At 41.0% G+C, this 18,516-nt stretch overlaps 1 protein-coding gene across 1 annotated transcript in view; it reads right to left on the reverse strand.

Annotated features, from left to right (window-relative positions):
• Window positions 1-18,516, reverse strand: part of Frs2 (fibroblast growth factor receptor substrate 2) — a 77,403-nt gene that overhangs the window by 12,448 nt on the left and 46,439 nt on the right. Inside the window, exons 3-4 of the mRNA XM_057757902.1 lie at window positions 4,739-4,830; window positions 221-312 (exon numbers count right to left, since the gene is read on the reverse strand). Of these exons, the coding sequence (XP_057613885.1) occupies window positions 221-286 (66 nt within the window). The 5' untranslated portion in view covers window positions 287-312; window positions 4,739-4,830. The remainder of the gene's footprint in view (window positions 1-220; window positions 313-4,738; window positions 4,831-18,516) is intronic.

Genomic DNA, 18,516 nt, shown 5'->3' on the forward strand with positions numbered 1-18,516 from the left:
ATTGAACCAGAGGCATTTGTTACAGTAATGAGAAATGGACCAATAATCCATATTGTTAGTAAGAAAGTGCCATTTACAATCAAATAAGAAAAAGCAGACTGTGGGAAAGGTAGGGAAATAAAAAGTTCTGGGTAATAAAAAGAAAGACGGCAAGATGAGTTAGCGTTCAAGTACATCCAAGGAGGCAGAAGAACAACATAGTTTTGCTGGCTTTACTGACCTTAAACTTGTTCCGATGGTTATCTGGGACAGTGTCTTTATCTGGACAGCTACAACAGCTACCCATGGCTTCTTCAGAAGACCATGTGAGCACTGCACAGAAAATAATTTGAAGAAAATTATACCAGGATACAAAAGTTGCAAAACAGGAAAAGACAAAGCACCTCACACACATGATACTTTGATGCAGAAAATAAAGTCCAATGATTTAATGTTTAGAATTAAACTTCATTCAACTAGTTGGTCAATTCTGCTTGGTGATATATGCCTCAGAAATGCGCATTTCCAGTTTAATTTATACAGGTCTGCTTATTCTAAAACCATATACTACTATGTAAACAATTAGCTTACAGTTATTCAATAGTTAATCAAAAAAACTAATTGGGGGAGGGGTTTCTGAGACGGGGTTTCTCTGTGTAGCCCTGGCTGTCCTCAAACTCACAGAAATCCATCTTCCTTTACCTCACAAGTCCTGGGATTAAAGGTATGTGCCGCCACTATCCAACAAGAAACTAATCTTTTATGGCTTATCAGAAATTTCATGTCCCTTCTTTTTAAAAAAATAAAAGCTGGGCATATGGCACATGTTTTTAATACCAGCAGAGACAGCCAGCCTGATTCATATGGAAAGTTCCAGGACAGCCAGGGCTGCGTGTGTGTGTGTATACAATTTTTTAAAAAGATGTTGCACTTTTAGCTAGCAGGTATTTTGATTCTTACTTTTTTTTTTTTTTTTTTTTTTTTTTTTTTTTTTTTTGGTTTTTCGAGACAGGGTTTCTCTGTGGTTTTGGTTCCTGTCCTGGAACTAGCTCTTGTAGACCAGGCTGGTCTCAAACTCACAGAGATCTGCCTGCCTTTGCCTCCCGAGTGCTGGGATTAAAGGCATGCACCACCACCGCCCGGCTGGTATTTTGATTCTTATTGCTCACTGTAGTCCCTTTTATGTGTCCTATTAGACAAGAGTTCATTGGCAAGCAACACACAACAAACTTTAAACAGTACATTAGTAAGAAAGAAGGCCAATTTAATTCAACCTGTAGACTAAAACACACAACACTGGCCAACCTTTGTCTATTTACTTGTGAAATATTTTGTCTATTTAATCCTTTGCCACAGAAGGTCAGATAAAGTTACAGAGGTGATAATAAGTGGTCCAAGAGCATTCCAAATAAAGGAGAATGTCAAAGCATTACTTTTAAACAAACCAGAGAAGCAGAATACATTTGCCATTTGCTACATGGGGTAGGCAAAGACGCACAGGAACCAGACAATGCTCCAAACACAGATGTGATTAAAACGGTTTAAATTCAGTGTTTTGTTTTGTTTTTGTTTTTTTAACTGCTTTCAGGTTTAAAAACCAAAACCAAACCCCCTGGTGTGGGAGGTCCTTCTGTCCATGTGTTGCTTTCATTGGCTAATGAATAAAGAAACTGGCTTGGCCTGATAGGGTAGAACAGAGCTAGGCGGGAAAAACTAAACAGAATGCTGAGAGAAGGAGGTGGAGAGAGAGAAGTCATGGAGCCACTGAAGACAGCCATTAGGAATTTTAGTCAGTAAGCCACAGCCACGTGGCAATATACAGATTAATAGAAGTGGGTTAAATTAATTTAAGAGTTAGCCAGTAAGAAGTTAGAGCTAATGGGCCAAGCAGTGATTTAATTAATACAGTTTCTGTGTGATTATTTCAGGTCTAAGCTAGCAGGGTGGCTGGGAACCAACAAGTGGCCTCCTCAACGTGAGTAAGATACCAGCCCAACCCCTTCTCCCCTGCTCTAACTACCCTACCTCTAGTTAGAATAAACAAACTACCATTCCCCACATCAGCTGTTGTCTCACATCCTTCCACAATAGCTGTCTGCAGCCTCCCTTTCCCGAGGTGAAACTTTCCCTGACGCCAACCTATCAGGTTAATTAGAATTTTCACACAGCACCATCTGAGCACCCTAGGTTGTCCAACTGCACCTGCATCGCTTTGTCTTTAGCAGAAATTGTGGCTGGCTATCCACTTACGTACTATTCTTCCTCAATCATGAATGAGCTCCTTCCCAGCAGGAGCGGGCCTTACTCATCCTTTCTAATGTTCAGCAGTAAATGGTACTTTAGGCTATTTCTGAACTAAGTGAACTATATTATACTAAGGTAAAGAATGCTTGGCAATTAAAATTAAGATGAAAAATTGTACTATCATATAAACCTAAAAGAATGTAACCTGAAGTGTTCTCATAGTAAAACAGCATGGTCTTTTAAGGTGTTCTGTGTGTTAGTCAACTAACTTTGCTGTGATCTCTGAAGACAGGTATCCTCTCTTCTTCATTCCCTAGGGCACTAGCACGCTATTTAACATAGCACATGTTCTATGTATATTTTAAGTTTTTGATTGACAAGTATCAAATTATTAAAAGAGAAAAATATTTTTAAGTTTACAAAAGGTATAATTGGGGCTGGAAGAGATGGCTCAGAGGTTAAGAGCACTGCCTGTTCTTCCAAAGGTCCTGAGTTCAATTCCCAGCAACCACATGGTGGCTCACAACCATCTGTAATAAGATCTGGTGCCCTCTTCTGGCCTGCAGGCATACATGCAGATAGAATACTGAGAATACTGTATACATAATAATTTAAAAAAGGTATAACCGATAGAAACATTTTGAAAAAATTATGGCATTCTTTCCCTGTCCTCCTTAAACACATTCATTTTAACTATGGAAGGGAGCTAGTCAGATGTGCACTTAAAATTCACCTGCCTGCAGGATACATTAATCCAAAATTCTTCATTTTAGCCTTGGGAAAACTCTTCAGACAAGGACAAAAGGCAGCCACTTTTTTCACCAAAATATCACAAGAATGATCTCTAGACAACATACTAAACTTCTTCTCTGAAACCCCTTGAGTCACCCCCATCAGTTCAAATAACTCTTATAGCATCTCTGTCTTCCATGCCCCTACTAGTATGCCCCATTAAGCAGTGCTAAAGCACTCCACTGCCAGAGTCATGGGATACCTGAGGAGAAGAGCTACTAACAGGGAGTGGAACCAGCCTAAAAGAAGTGTGTTGTAAACAAGTCTGAACAGAACTGGAGACCTGAAGAGCGTTTTGACATCAGATGCAAAGATGCAGAGTTTGGAGTTTGCCCATCTGGTTTTTGCTCTTGCTGTGGTCTAATATTTCCTTGATATGCTCCCTTCTCTATGTTTTGGAATGGTTAATGTATATCCTGTAACATTATATGTTGAAGTATGTGATCTGCTTTTTTATTTTGGTTTTTATAGGTGATTACAGTTAAGAGATGTCATGCATCTCTGAGGAAACTTAGGACTTTGAAGTAAGTTTGAGACTGAATAGACTATGGGGACTTTTGAAGTTGGACTGAATGAAGCTGAGTTTTTAGATGAGGCGACCGCAGCAGAGAATGAGGGACAGACAAGATGACGCCCTTTATTGGTGGCATCCGGCAGTCAGAGGGGTCATCTGACCTAGGGTGTGAGAGTAAGGGGGACAAAGACATGAGAAGATATTGGTAATAGGAAAGAAACAAAGAAGAGGGCTAGCCAACAGACGAGGGGGGGTGGCAAAACTAGGACAAGGTTTTGACATGATGAGAGCAGGGGCTTAGTCCTCGAGAAAAGCTCAAGTTGGTGAACACAGGCAGTGGTTTACATTCCAGCTTTGGGAAAGAGACTTGTTTAGAAACTGAATTAGAGTTTTGACAGTTTCGTTGATGTCCACAATGCACTCAGGTTGTTCTCGTCCTCTACCTCTTCACCATCCTCCTTCCCACTTGTCCCTTCCGAGACTCACGACGTCTGGTCTTGCTGTGTGACTCCTTTGGTTTAACCAGGACCATACCTGTGACTACTGGACTAGGACTAACAATGGAACCTGACGGGGTCACCAGTGGACGCCAACTGACTCCTCCTCTCTCTGACTACCAGTAAGAAACAGTTCTGCAGTAAGGGGCAGGGTGCCCTGAGTCCCTCCTCCACCATGTCTGCCTGCGTCTGCCTGAGGACAAGCCCATTCTTGTGTGGATCCAGTGCAGACTTTCAGAGTTGGTAAGAGTTCCTGATTGCTACAGCTGTGCACCCACAATCTCCTAACAAAGGGAAAAGAGGGGTGCTGGATAGTTTTCATTTTTGAATAGCACATTAGTATCTGGTTGCCACACCTCAGCTGTGACACCTTATAATATTCACTGACACTTTAAACACTGAATAAAGACCCATGTGTTCTCATAAGCACATGTCTCCAGAACTCGACACATACGTAGGTGATCTTATGCTCCCCAAGGACAACACTGATATCTGACTATATTCAACAGCAACAGGCAGCTTTCACCTGAGATCAACTTCCACAGACTGTGTGAATATTCTCCACTAGGAAATACTGTGTTTATTTAATTAAGGTCATTTAAACTTATTTTCTGGGAACGAGGGAGTCAGTAATCAAGACTCAACATGGTTACATTCACCAAAACAGTATTAAGTTGATTGGTCCTTTCTTTTAAGGTAAATTTCAACTTACCTAGATTTGGCCATGAATATTGTTAGCCTCTGATGCTGCATCAGGAGATTAAACATATTTCAAAATATGATGTCTTCATTTAATGACTTAACCTAGAAATAACAGAAAAAAATCAGTCTCTTTCTGGCAGTTGAAGCTGGAACCTCATACATGCTGAGTACATATTCTTAACCACTGAAGAACACACAGTCCTGAGACTTTACTTCTTTTAAGATAAAAGTTTTCACTCTAAGACTTCTGGTAGTACTACTAGTTCAGCTGACCAATATAAACAAACTCAAAGATCTAAAATATTGATTTAAAATTATTTAATATCCTAGCTAGATTTTTAAAAAGATAAAGTAATGCATCAACCCAAGTTCTACAATGACTCTGGCTTCTGGACTACAGCTACAGTACTGGCTAGTTCACTTTTATATACATATGTCCCACTATAGCCACGACACTGACCAGTCCACATAGATGTCCTACTACAGCTACGGTAATGGCTGACTCACTTCTCTAAACATGTGTTCTCTGCTGTAAATATGGTTCCTTTCCAGACTTAAAGTCCTTTTTAAACCTGCAGTACACTAATTCTGCATTCTTGGTGATTCTTCCTAAAACTCAAGACCCCTTTAGAATCCATGCTCTGTATCTTCTATTCCATAAGACCTCCCAGTCAGGGACATTAGTCAATCTGAAAGTTGATGATAAGAAAAACATTCCAGCTGGGAGGTGGTGGTGCAAGTCTTTAAGCCCAGCACCCAGACAGTAGAGGCAGGTGGATCTTTCTGAGTTTAAAGCCAGTCTGGTCTACAGGGTGAGTTCCAGGACAGTCAAGTTACTCAGAGAAACCCTGTCTCACAATAACACAACAGCTAAAAGAGAAACATTCCCAAGAGTCAGGGACTGGCATTCTAACAATAAATTAGTCTACAATCCTAAGAGACTTCATTGCAACTTTGTACATTTTCTGATCCATCTGTTTACTGAAGAAGAAAGGGGGTCAAACTCATTCCAACAGAAAGGTACTTACTGAACACCTACACTGTATCTACCAGGCAGCTCCAGAGGATCCCATTTTGACCTACATACAACCAGAATTCACAAACAGATGGTATTCAAAATAAGCGCTTCCAAACTCATATACTTACAGATACTAATTACAACTCTGACTTTAATACCTGTACATAAAACAAGCACACCAGGTACTTGCTTGCATCTCCACGGAGGGGGATGCGCAGCAACCCAGCATCACTTTTAGCACAGCTTCTTGCTTGTCTGTCTGTTAAGATGGGGACCTTGCTAGATAGTCTAAGACTTAGACTTAACAGACGTTTTCAACCTGTGGGTCACACCCCACTTTGGGGTTACATATTAGATACCCTGCATATCAGATATTTACAGTACAATTTGTAACAATAGCAAAATTACAGTTATGAAGTAGCAATGAAAATAATTTTATAGTTGGGGGGGTCACTATAACAAGAGGAGCTATATTAAAGGGCCACAACATTAAGAAGGCTGAGAACCACCGCTTTAAACTATCTACTATATTTATAGTCCTGGCCTCCCTAGTGCTGGGCTTATGAGGACACACCACATTTGTCTTCTTAAAAACTATAGGTCTATAGGGGAGTCTCAAAAAAATTTACAACAATAAAAGGGGCTTTGGTTTGGTTCTTTAAGATATATTTTATTGTTTTTGAGGGTTTCATACAATTTTTAAAAAGAATTATTTATTTATAATGTCCAGACCGTTCTGCCAGAAGAGGGTGCCAGATCTCACCCATGTGGTTGCTGGCAACTGAACTCAGGACCTCTGGAAGAGCAGTTAGTGCTCTTAATCTCCAAGCCATCTATCCAGCCCCTCATACAATATTTTATAAACAATCACTTTTAAAAAATTTTTTAAGTATACATGTGTCTTAGGCCAGCTTTGTCTGTGTTCCAGGCCAGCCAATGCTGCCTAGTGGGGCATTTTGGTTTTTTGAGACAAGGTTTTTCTGTGTAACAGCTCTGGTTGTCCTAGAACTTGCTCTGTAGACCACCCTGGCCTCAAACTCACGGAGATCCACCTGCTTCCGCTTCCTGCATGCTAGGATTAAAGGCGTGTGCCACCACCGTCTGGCTGGGACCTTGTCTCAAAACAACAAATAAAACAGCTGGGCGTGGAGGCACATGACTTTAATCCCAGCACTGAGGAGGCAGAGGCCGGTAGATCTCTGTGCATTTGAGGCCCAAAAAAAATAAAAAAATAAAAAAGGTATACATGTGTCTTGCCTACATGTATGTCTGTGCACCACATGCATGCATAAGGCCTGTGGAGGCCAAATAAGGGCATTAGATTCCTTGGAACTGGAGTCAGTTGTGGGCTGCCATGTGGATTCTGGGAATCAAAACTGGGTCCTCTGGAAGAGCAAGTAAGTACTCTTAACTGCTAAGTTGCCTCTCCAAGCCCCACTTTTTAAAAAATAACTTATCTTTATTTTATATGCATAAATTTTCCTGCATACCACATACATGCTTGGTGCCCTCAGAGGCCAGAAGGTGGTGTTTGATCCCATGTAACTAAAATTACAGTTGGCTGTGAGCTGCCAGAGAACTGAACCCCAGGTCTTCTGCATGAACAGCAAGTGCTCTTTCTTAACTGCTGACCCATCTTCCAGCCACAGTCAAAGACTTTTTTTAATGTTCAACGATTAAGTCTATTTAATATCACACAGGTAGTACATCTGAGATGTCCCCACCATACTGCAGGGCATAACTTCACTATCCATACATGCTACATCCCCACTATCGCTTAGAACACCTTGGCTCAGACAGAATACTAAATGCTGTAAATTACAGCTAAGAGAACTTACATAGAGTAAAATGATCTGTAAACAGCTAACACGAGGGTAATTAAAATGCAGTCTACTCGCATACTGGAGCATCCAACAAACATTTTCTGAACATCCACTTTCTGTAAGACAATCAAATAAATGCAGCAATTCCTATGGTATTCCACAGGGAGGGGGAATACACAGAAGAAGAAAAATACCCAACAAAGTCACTGGCCATGTGCAAGTGCTATGAATCCCTTTAACTAAGGACAACGTGTGAAGAAAAGCTTCTGGGGGAAGAGATCTCTAAACTGGGTTCTGAAAGGTAGATGGAAATTATCTAGGAAGGTGTGATTCAGATCAAGAAGGATGCACACAAAAGCACACAACCCAGAAAAAAGACTGCTCTTAGAAATGGTTCGCTGCAGTTCCTTCAAGCTGGAATGCAGGGAAATATAAGTACCTATGGAGGTCAGAAGATGGCACTGGATCCCTTGGAGCTAGAGTCATAGGTGGTAGTGAACTGTCTGATGTGGGTGCTGGCAACCAAACTTGGGTCCTGGAAATAGCAGCAAGCTCACTAACCAGAAAAGGCTTCTAACTACTGAGCCACCCCTCCAGCCCCAGTCAGAGAAATACTACTAAAAAGGATTAGTGAGGCTGGGGATGTGGCTCAGTTGGCAGAGTACTTGCCTACCATGCACAATCCCAGGATCACATAAACTCAACCCAGTTTGTACACATCTGCAATTCCAGCACTCAGGAGATGGGGGTAGGGGATAAGAAGTTCAAAATCATCCTCAGCTACATAGAAAGTTTGAACCCAGCTTGGAATATGTGAGATCCTCCCAATCAATTTTTCCCATCAATCAATGTGTTAAGAACTTGGGGTATGTATGTGCACCATACGAATGCAAGTACCTGTGGAACCCAGAAGGTCTGACTGGCCCCTGGACCTGCAGTTAAAGGTGGTTGTTAGTCACCCGATATGTCTGCTGGGAACCAAACCCAGGTCCATTACAAGATCAGTACGTGCCCTGATTTCCAGACCAGCCAGGATTACATAGTAAGATCCTATCTTAAAAAGAAAGAAATCATTGCTTTTCAAAGGTGTAAACATACGTCAGACATGAATTAACTGTTGATGGAACTGGTTTGGAGAGAAATTCTAAGAACCACACACACAATAAAGAATTCTGAAATGAATTTGTAAACTGATATGAAATAGGTATACTAACTGAGTCAGGATGCAATTGCATTCTACTGAACACAATATACATGCCTATGAATAACATTCAACTGTATTATGATTTAAAATTTTGTTGTGGCAAAAGACTCATTGCTATCTTTGCCATATGAAACACACAGTGGCACTAGACACAACGTGTGCTACAGTCCTCACCACTACTAGAGCTCCTTTTGTCTTGTAAATTAGAGAGTTTCCATGACAGCAGCCAGTGGAAACTACGACTCTACCTTCATCTCTGCTTTTGACGAGTGTCTCATTGTAGTGAAATCACAGACTACACAGGATCTTTGTAGCTGGTTAATTTCACTTAGCATGTCTGCAAGATCCATCTGTGTCTCACTATATGTTGTAAAATCTTGTTTTTTCAACACATATTCACCATGCTGGCCTGGAAGCAGAACAAGCTTCCCACTTCTGCCCCCAAGCACTGGGATTACAGACATGCGCCTCCATGCCGGGCTTGGAAGGCGTAGTTAGAAGTAAGTATTCCACTGGACGGCTTTACTACACATTTGATTTATCAGCTCTTCCCTCACTGGCCATTAGGGTTGCAGTCTTCAAGTCTTTGGTTGAGTTTTCAAGACTCTGTGCAGCTCTTTTGGATATACCCAAGAGACTCAGCACTGCATTATGTGGTTTTTCTATTTTTAGTTTTTAGAAGAAGTGCCATACTGTTTTCCACAACATTGGTACATTTATATATATAGTTATAGTGAATAGGGGTTCCAAAATTTTATACCCTTACCAGTATTTGAATTTTCTAGTTGTTTTTTGGTTTGTTTTTTGTTTGTTTGTTTTGTTTTTTGAGACAGGGTTTCTCTGTGTAACAGCTCTGTAGACCATGCTGGCCTTGAACTCACAGAAATCTGTCTGCCTTGGCCTCCCAAGTGCTTAAATCCCAAGTGGATTAAAAAGGTAAAAAGGTGTGAGCCACCACTGCCCAGCTGTTTCTTTTTTAAATAGTAATCATCCTAATAATCATGAGTTGGTATCATTACGATTCAACTCTGCATTCTCTAATTCATTTGTATATCTTCTTTGGAGAAATAGCTATTCAAAGGACTTTACACACAGCTTTTTTTTTTTTAAAACAAAGCTGCCTTTTTCCATTGCTGAGTTCCAGTTTGTACATAACCTAGATTTCCCTAGATTTCATTCAGTCTTCTATTATCTACATGGTTTGAAAACATTTTCTATTTTTACTTTTTTTTTGGGGACGGGGGGGGCTTTTCGAGACAGGGTTTCGCTGTAGTGTTAGAGCCTATCCTGGAACTAGCCTTGTAGATCTGGCTGGCCGTGAACTCACAGAGACCAGCCTGCCTCTGCCTCCCGAGTGCTGGGATTAAAGGCCTGGCCCTATTTTTACTTTTACTGTGGTGTCTTTGGTGAGGGAAACAGGAGCTAAGAGAGCAGCTCACTATAGCCCTGGACAGCTTTAAACACGTAAGGACCCACTGGCCCTCCCAAGCCCTGGAATTACAGGGCTTACCACTATACTCAGCTACTGAGACTGTTTGGATGCTAAAACTCTAAGTCATCATGAAATACCATTAGCCTTTAAAAACTTTTGTTGTATCCAAGAAATTGAAATGAATGTGAAACTTATTTCCATTTATTTAGGTGTTCATTAATATATTTCAATAAATTGCATATAACAGGGCTGGGGACTGAACCCTGCCTGATCCACACACATGCTAAACACGGTCACTCTATTCCCCAGTCCCGAGCCTGTTTTATCATTTTATTCTTTTCTATATTTACATTTTTTTTAACTTTATTAATTTTTTCCAGGCTGACCATCTCCCTTCTCTCTTCCAAGTCTCCCAATCTCCCCCTCCCCAATCCATTCCTCCTAACAAGGCTTTTTAACCTCCAGTTACGCTTTATTGTTTAATTGTTTTTTTTTTTTTTTTTTTCAAGGCAGAGTTCTCTATGTAGCCCTGGCTGTCCTGGAACTCAATAGACCAGGGTAGCCTCAAATCTCCAGTTTACAGAGATCTGTCTGCCTCTTGTTTCCCCAGTGGTGGGATTAAAGTATGTGCCATCACTCCCATCTAGTTCCTGATTTTAAAACCTTTTAATCTTCCATCGCTCAGCATGATGTTCACCGTGAATTGTTCAAACACTGCTTTTGTTATGGTGGTGAGGTTTTCTTCTCTTTCTGGTATGTTGTACTAATATTAAATTCTAAATAAACTTTAGTTAAGGGAACTGACACTCTAAGAGTGGACGCGCTGGGCTGGGGTGACTCGACAACTCAGAACACTTGTTCTTCCAGAGCACGGCCGTTCAATTCCCAAGGCCATGTCCTCTTGTGACCTCCTCAGTGCCAGGCATACACATGGTACACAGACACATATGAAAAACACTCATATAAATAAAATAAAATAAATTTCTAAAAAACTAGCGGTGTTTAGCCAGGTTTGGTGGCACATGCCTGCAAATCTTAGCAGTCTGGATGCTAAGGCAGGAGGATTAGTGTTAAGTTTGAGGCCAGCCTGGGCTACATATAGGAGAACCTGTCTCAAAAAAGGTCATATATTCATAAATTTTATCTATAAATTTCTGCAACATGAAAATGTTAATAAAACTACACTGTGGTGGTTTGAAAGAAAATGGTCTCCAAAGGGAGTGGCACTATTGGGAGGTGTGGCTTTGTCTGGGTGGATAAGGCCTTGTTTTAAAAGAAGTATGTCACTATAGGGGTGGACTTTGTGGTTTCCTCGGCTCAGGATACCACCCGCTGTGTCAGCTGACTTCCTAGCTGCCTGCAAGATGTAGGACTCTCAGTTCCAGCGCCATGTCTGTCTGCACACCACCATGCTCCCCGCCATGATGATAATGGACTGAACCTCTGAAACTGTAAGCAAGCCACCCCAATTAAATGTTTTCTTTCTAAGAGTTGCTGTGGTCACGGCGTCTCTTCACAGCGACAGAAACCCTAACTGAGACATGTACACACGCAGTCTTCCATGTCTACTTCTGTTACACTGCTAGTTCATGGGGGAATAATGTTTTGAAAAAAATACAGCATTCCAAAATTTCTTTAGAAGAAATGTTTATCACGCTGTTGTCAAAGTGAAGAACAATACCCCAATCAAGACTGTGAGTAACAAATGCCTACCTTTTTTTTTTTTGGGGGGGGGGGGGTTTTCGAGACAGGGTTTCTCTGTAGCTTTGGAGCCTGTCCTGGAGCTCCCTTTGTAGACCAGGCTGGTCTCGAACTTACAGAGATCCGCCTGCCTCTGCCTCCCGAGTGCTGGGATTAAAGGCGTGTGCCACCACCGCCCGGCGTGTCTACCTTTTTTTAAAGATTGATTGATTGATTGATTGATTGATTGATTTATTTATTTATTTATTTATTATGTATGCTGTGTTCTGTCTGTCTGTATGCTTGCTGGCCAGAAGAGGGCACCAGATCTCACTACAGATGGCTGTGAGCCACCATGTGGTTGCTGAGAATTGAACTCTGGAAGAGCAGTCAGTGCTCTTAACCTCTGAGCCATCTCTCCAGCCCAAATGTCTACCTTTTCATGTTACAGAGATTCCAGCACAGTTGTCTGGCTTCTGTCTAAGACATCAACACTGTCAGTCATACCGTCACTTCCTACCGGCTACATCACTCAGTTCCTCAAGTTTTAAGACAGACCGAGGTGAGGGTGAATGTGTTCTAAGATTTCTGGCCCTAAAGCCATAAGATCTTTCAATTTTTGTTGTTGTTATTGTTGTTTTGTTTTTCAAGACAGAGTTTCTCGCCGGGCGGTGGTGGCGCACGCCTTTAATCCCAGCACTTGGGAGGCAGAGGCAGGCGGATCTCTGTGAGTTCGAGGCCAGCCTGGTCTACAAGAGCTAGTTCCAGGACAGGCTCCAAAACCACAGAGAAACCCTGTCTCGAAAAAAAAAAAAAATATATAAAAAAAAATATAAAAAGACAGAGTTTCTCTGAATAACAACTCTGGCTGTCCTGGAACTCACTGTGGCCTTGAATTCATAGAGATCACCTTCCTCTGCCTTCTGAGTGCTGGGATTTGAAGGGATGCACCACAACCACCCTTTTAGTTTTTAACATAAGGTGCTAAATACTGGAACCAGGGATAGTTCAGTGGTTAAGAACACACACTAGTCTTGTAAAGGACCAAAGTTTGGTTCCCAGCAAGCCACACTGGACAGTACCAGGGGATCCAACTCCCTCTTGTGAGGGCAATGCACACATATGGTGCACAGAAACACATGCAGGCAAAATATTTATACAAATGAAATAAAAATCTTTACAAATAAACATTTTAAAGATGCTAAATATTTGTTAACATCTATTTTGCAGCCGGGAGGCAGAGGCAGGCGGATCTCTGTGAATTCGAGACCAGCCTAGTCTACAAGAGCAAGTTCCAGGACAGGCTCCAAAACCACAGAGAAACCCTGTCTCGAAAAACCAAAAAAAAAAAAAAGAGAGAGAGAGAGAGAGAGAGAGAGAACATCTATTTTGCATATCACTTTATTTCATATAATCCCAGCATTGGTACCTTTGGCATGTTGAAAAGAGTTACTCTAGCTGAAACAGGAGCACTTGACACACAACATCACAAACTACTGCAATGACAGTTTATGAGTAGAAGTTTCTTCTAATATTAGTTTTCTTTATACTAATTTACTCAAAAATTTGGAAAAATAAATCAATGAATAAAAAGTCCACTTTCCTCTCTAACCTTAAGGGTACAGCCATCACAAAGACTCTGAGCTCCTCCTGTTAATAGGGCTGAAACTGTTAGGATTGCAACTGGCAGCATATGTCCTCTTACACTTTAATTAAAATGCCAGAAATGAATGTGCTTACTTTGTCAATACTAAGAAAATCTTGTGGTTAAGGAAAATATTCAGAACTCTTCCTCTTCCCAAATCCACGAGTTGGGAAGCGGTGAGCACTGTTTCCCTCCTCCACAGCTCTGGGATATCTGCTTTGTTAACAAAAAAATAACCACAGCATTCAAGAGTCTAATACAAAATTATTCTGAAAAATAAATGTTACTTATGTGAAATCGGTATCCCTCTTTAAACTACTAAAGCTGTATTAACATTATTGCTAATAAGGAAAAATTTGTACAAAGTTATTATAGATTAAAACCCAAACTGCTCCATCTAAATTACAACATGGTGCCACGTTTGTACTAGAATAAAGTAATTTAATAACATTAACGTTGCAGTCTTTCTTTACAGGTTAAGCTATAAACAGAAACAGAAACTCAATATAAAAACAGGCAAAAAAAATTACAGTGTGAGGTATAGTAAGTATTTTATGAGAATTTTGATCAATCTGAAGATTCAAGCAAAAAACAAACAAAATAACTTAAAATGTCCTAAAGGAGTTAAGATTTAAAAAAAAAAACCCAACAACATAACTCTAACTTTTATGAGCATGTCTTCAGAGGGCCACAAAAACAGCCAAATACTGGGCCTCTTTGCAAGAATCATTTATCCAATCCCTCAGGCAAAGTACTCCTTTGTTATATTTGCTAAAACCATGAGCTGCTCAAGAGTGTGATATTAAGCCGGGCGGGGGTGGCGCACGCCTTTAATCCCAGCACTTGGGAGGCAGAGGCAGGCGGATCTCTGGGAGTTCGAGGCCAGCCTGGTCTACAAGAGCTAGTTCCAGGACAGGCTCCAAAACCACAGAGAAACCCTGTCTCGAAACCCCCCCCCCAAAAAAAAAAAAAAAATTGAGTGTGATATTATTTAAAATATGGTTTTCAAAAAGTATGTGGTACATATTTTTTAGAATGAAAAAAATCCTTGGGAAAACCCTAGTTTAATACTAGAAAAACACCGAGGGGATGTGCAGAGGAATCACCTTGTCACCTTTCTCTACTATTATCATCTTATATTAGATAGGAAGAACACAGATAACATTATTAACAACTAAAATATACATTTGTGACCAGCACAGAAGCGTAAGCCTGTAATCCCAACAGCCAAGAGGCTGAGGCAGGAAGACTTTCATGAGTTTGAAGCCAACGTGGGCTATACAGTAAGTTCCAGGCCACCAGTGTGACATCCTGTGTCAAAAAGAAAAAAAAATTAAAAATGAATAAAAAAAATCAAGTATATACTTATTCAGACTACTTAGTTTTTTGGTTTTTGTGTTTGTTTGTTTTTTTTGGTTTTTCGAGACAGGGTTTCTCTGTGGCTTTGGAGCCTGTCCTGGAACTAGCTCTTGTAGACCAGGCTGGTCTCGAACTCACAGAGATCCACCTGCTTCTGCCTCCTGAGTGCTGGGATTAAAGGCATGCGCCACCACCGCCCGGCTAGACTACTTAGTTGTTACATAATTTTTTTTCATTCCATACAGGATATCTGAATTATATGTAGTCATTGAATGTCTCATGGCTTCTCTTTGCTGTACCACTGATTCCTGATGTTCCTTGTTTCTGGTGACCCCTCCAATTCTCAGCAATACTAGTTAAATACTTTATAGGGCTCTTTGCTCGAGTTAGAGTCATGCTTTTCTTATAATTAGACCAAAATTATGAGGTTGGAAATGTGTGTTTTACAAAGAAGGTCATCACTTACAGAGCTAGGATCCAAGCATGGTGGTGCAGGTCTATATCCTAGATACTCAGGAGGCTAAGACAGAATTCTAAACTTAAGGTTAGTGTTGTAGGATAATCTTTTTGTACACTGTGAAGATGTGTCTTTGCCAAAGTGCCTTCTGAGTATTAATAAGCTGAATGGCTGGAGCTGGAGGAACAGCTCAGAGGTTAAGAGCACTGACTGTTCTTCCAGAGGTCCTGAGTTCAATTCCCAGCAACCACATGGTGGCTTACAACCATCTGTAATGAGATCTGGTGTCCTCGTCTCGCCTGAAGGCACATGCTGGCAGAACATTATATATAATAAATAAATCTTTTTTTTAAAAAAAACATGCCTTTGTGGCTCAAATGATTTTTTTTCTTTTTGGGCCACTGGGTGCTCTTCCATGTGGTCCCTATGCTCTTCTGACATAGTCCCATCTTTGTAGGGTTTATTCCTTTGCTTCTTTCTTGTCTGCCGCAGCCCTAGAATCAGCCATTTCCCTAAAGGACGCTGGTTCCTCCTACTGAAGAATTTTTTTTAGTGGGTATGTTTCAAATATTTAAAGAGAACAAAACTTAAAAACTATAAAATTAGAATATAGTCTTTTTCTTGGAACAAAGAGAGAGTAAAAAATAAAAGCAGAAAAATTTAAATCTCACTACAGGGGCTGGGGATATAGCCCCAGTTGGTAGAGTATTTGCTAGCATACATGAAGCAGGCTGAGACAGACTTAACTGTGTGGCTCAGGCTCTCTATGTAGTCCAGCTACCTTAAACTCCTGATCCTTTTGCCGCTAGAGTGCTGGGATTGGAGGCGCGTGCAGCATGCCCAGCAGTTCTTTTTTTTTTTTTTAAAAAAAAAAAAAAGACTGTTTGCTTACTTACTTATTTGTTTGTTTAGAGACAGGGTCTGTGTAGTTGTGGCTGGCCTTGAGTTCTCAGATCTCTAAGACACACCTCTGTGAGCAATGGCTCAGGACTAGACAGACCAGTAACATAAAGCCGAACATAAAGAAAGAGAAGTGCTCATATATGAAAACTTGACCTCTTTCTTAGAATGAGCCATGAAGGAAAAACAACTTCCCATCTGACTCCATGGAGATGAAGGGCTGCTGTGGGTGCAGGTGCATGTGAACTGACTCTACTTTGCTTCTGTGGGATGGTATCAAACGTTATCAAGGCTTATTGCAAAATGTCAAGCAGCCAAACGAACTTAGAGGTCAAATTATTTTAATTCTTTAATTACCCTTCATATTCTGCAATTACAAAACTAATCAAACAAAAACTTGTCAAATCAAGTAGGCTATCTAATTAAGAAAAATCAAAAGCCAGGTGCTGTGGAAACTTTGGAGGCTGAGGAAGGAGGATTTCTAGTTGAAGCTAGCATAGGCTACATAATAAGACCTGACTTAAAAATAAATATAAGGCTGACAGAACTGTAACTCTTCCGATTACTTCACACCCTAATGTTACCTCTGTGCCTCATTTACAATAGGTCTCTTACCGGGATGGGGGCCCCACTGACAGACCACTTGCTGAGCATGTGCGAGGCCAGAGATTCAATCTGTGGCACCACATATACAGAACATGGTGGCACTCACCTGTAATCCCAGCACTTGGGAGAGAGAGGAGAAAGATCAGAAGTTCAAAACCATCTATCGAACACATCAAGCTGGAGATAAGGCTGGACACATAAGACACCGTCTCATTAAAAATAAAACAACAACAAATACCAGTCATTACTGTAGGGATTTGGAAAGAATAATTTGGAAAATCAAAACAATCCATGTTTCGGTCCATGTCTACATGTATGCACGAGCAACGGTGCCCGTGGCAGACTGCAAAGGGTCTGAGAACTGAAGCCTAGATGTGCCTCTCTCCCTGTACTCGAGTGAATGTTTCTTTACGAGTTTGTGTCTGTGAGAATGGATGCCATGTACATGGTGCCAGCAGAGGCCAGAAGGAACACGGGATCCCTTGGAGCTGCAGTCAGTGCACGTGGAAGTCTGACTAAGCCCTGGGAACGGAACTCCAATTCTCCAGAAGAGAACCAAGCAACAGTCACCCACCCCTCCAGCTCCCATTTGGTCACTGCATTTTTCACTGTCTGCAAATGCCTCAGAGGATGAACAATGTGGGAAATGAACAGGGCTGGGGAAAATGGCTCAGTGGGTAATGTGCTTGCTATACAAGGAAAAGACCCGAGTTCAGATCCCAGCACCAATTTAAAAGCTGGGAACGGAACATGTGTCTAGAGCCACAGCACTCGGAAAACACAAACAGAAATATCCCCAGGACCCAATGGCTGACCAGCCTAGCCAAAATGGCAGGCTCCATGTTCATGAAAGACTGTCTTAAACACATACACATACACAAAGATCTCCTTAGCTGGGCAAAGTGGTACACACTTGTAATCTTAGCACTCAGAAAGTTGAGGCTGGAGAGTCATGAGTTTGAGGTCAGCCTACAGACTACAAAGTAAGATCCAGTCTCAAAAATGAAAAGGAAAACACAAGCAAACAACCATCAAAACCAAGATAAGATCTTCCTTGGAAAGAGCAATAACAGCTGGGGAGAGGGAGGGGGACAACTAAGACAGGCATTGTAGGAGAAGCTGGCTGTCCAGCCTACTTGTGAGGCTGAGTTTGGAGGGTTGTTCTTACACCAGAGAAAGTGGGGAGGAGGCTTTCAAATAATTCTGATTAAAGTGTTAAGTCAAAGAAATACACACAATTGCAAAGAACACATCATTAAACTGGGAACTTATCAACACTATATTCATTATTAAAAAGGATGAGATGGAATAAGTAAATATTTATGTCAAATACTTTTTAAATATTGGATATAATGACTGTTTATATCATCAAGCAAAAGAAATTCACTCTAATTTCATTCACTATCAAAGTACACACACACACACACGAGACATGTTCCTTCTGGACTGTAAGTTTCTGGCTCACACAAAAACAAGATGGTTAAACACGCACCATCGTGGGCTCTGAGCCCTGTGCTTCTGCATGCCGCCCACACAGCACTTTGTGAGCATGTGATTAGGAGGAATGATGCACAATCACACCACATTCTTTCCCTCAGCTCACACATCAAGAACTTGCCCTCTCAGCGGCATTCTTCTCTAAACAGCCATGGTCACCTTAGCAA

This window comes from Chionomys nivalis, chromosome 25 (assembly GCF_950005125.1).
Source record: "Chionomys nivalis chromosome 25, mChiNiv1.1, whole genome shotgun sequence".
NCBI classification, from domain to species: domain Eukaryota; kingdom Metazoa; phylum Chordata; class Mammalia; order Rodentia; family Cricetidae; genus Chionomys; species Chionomys nivalis.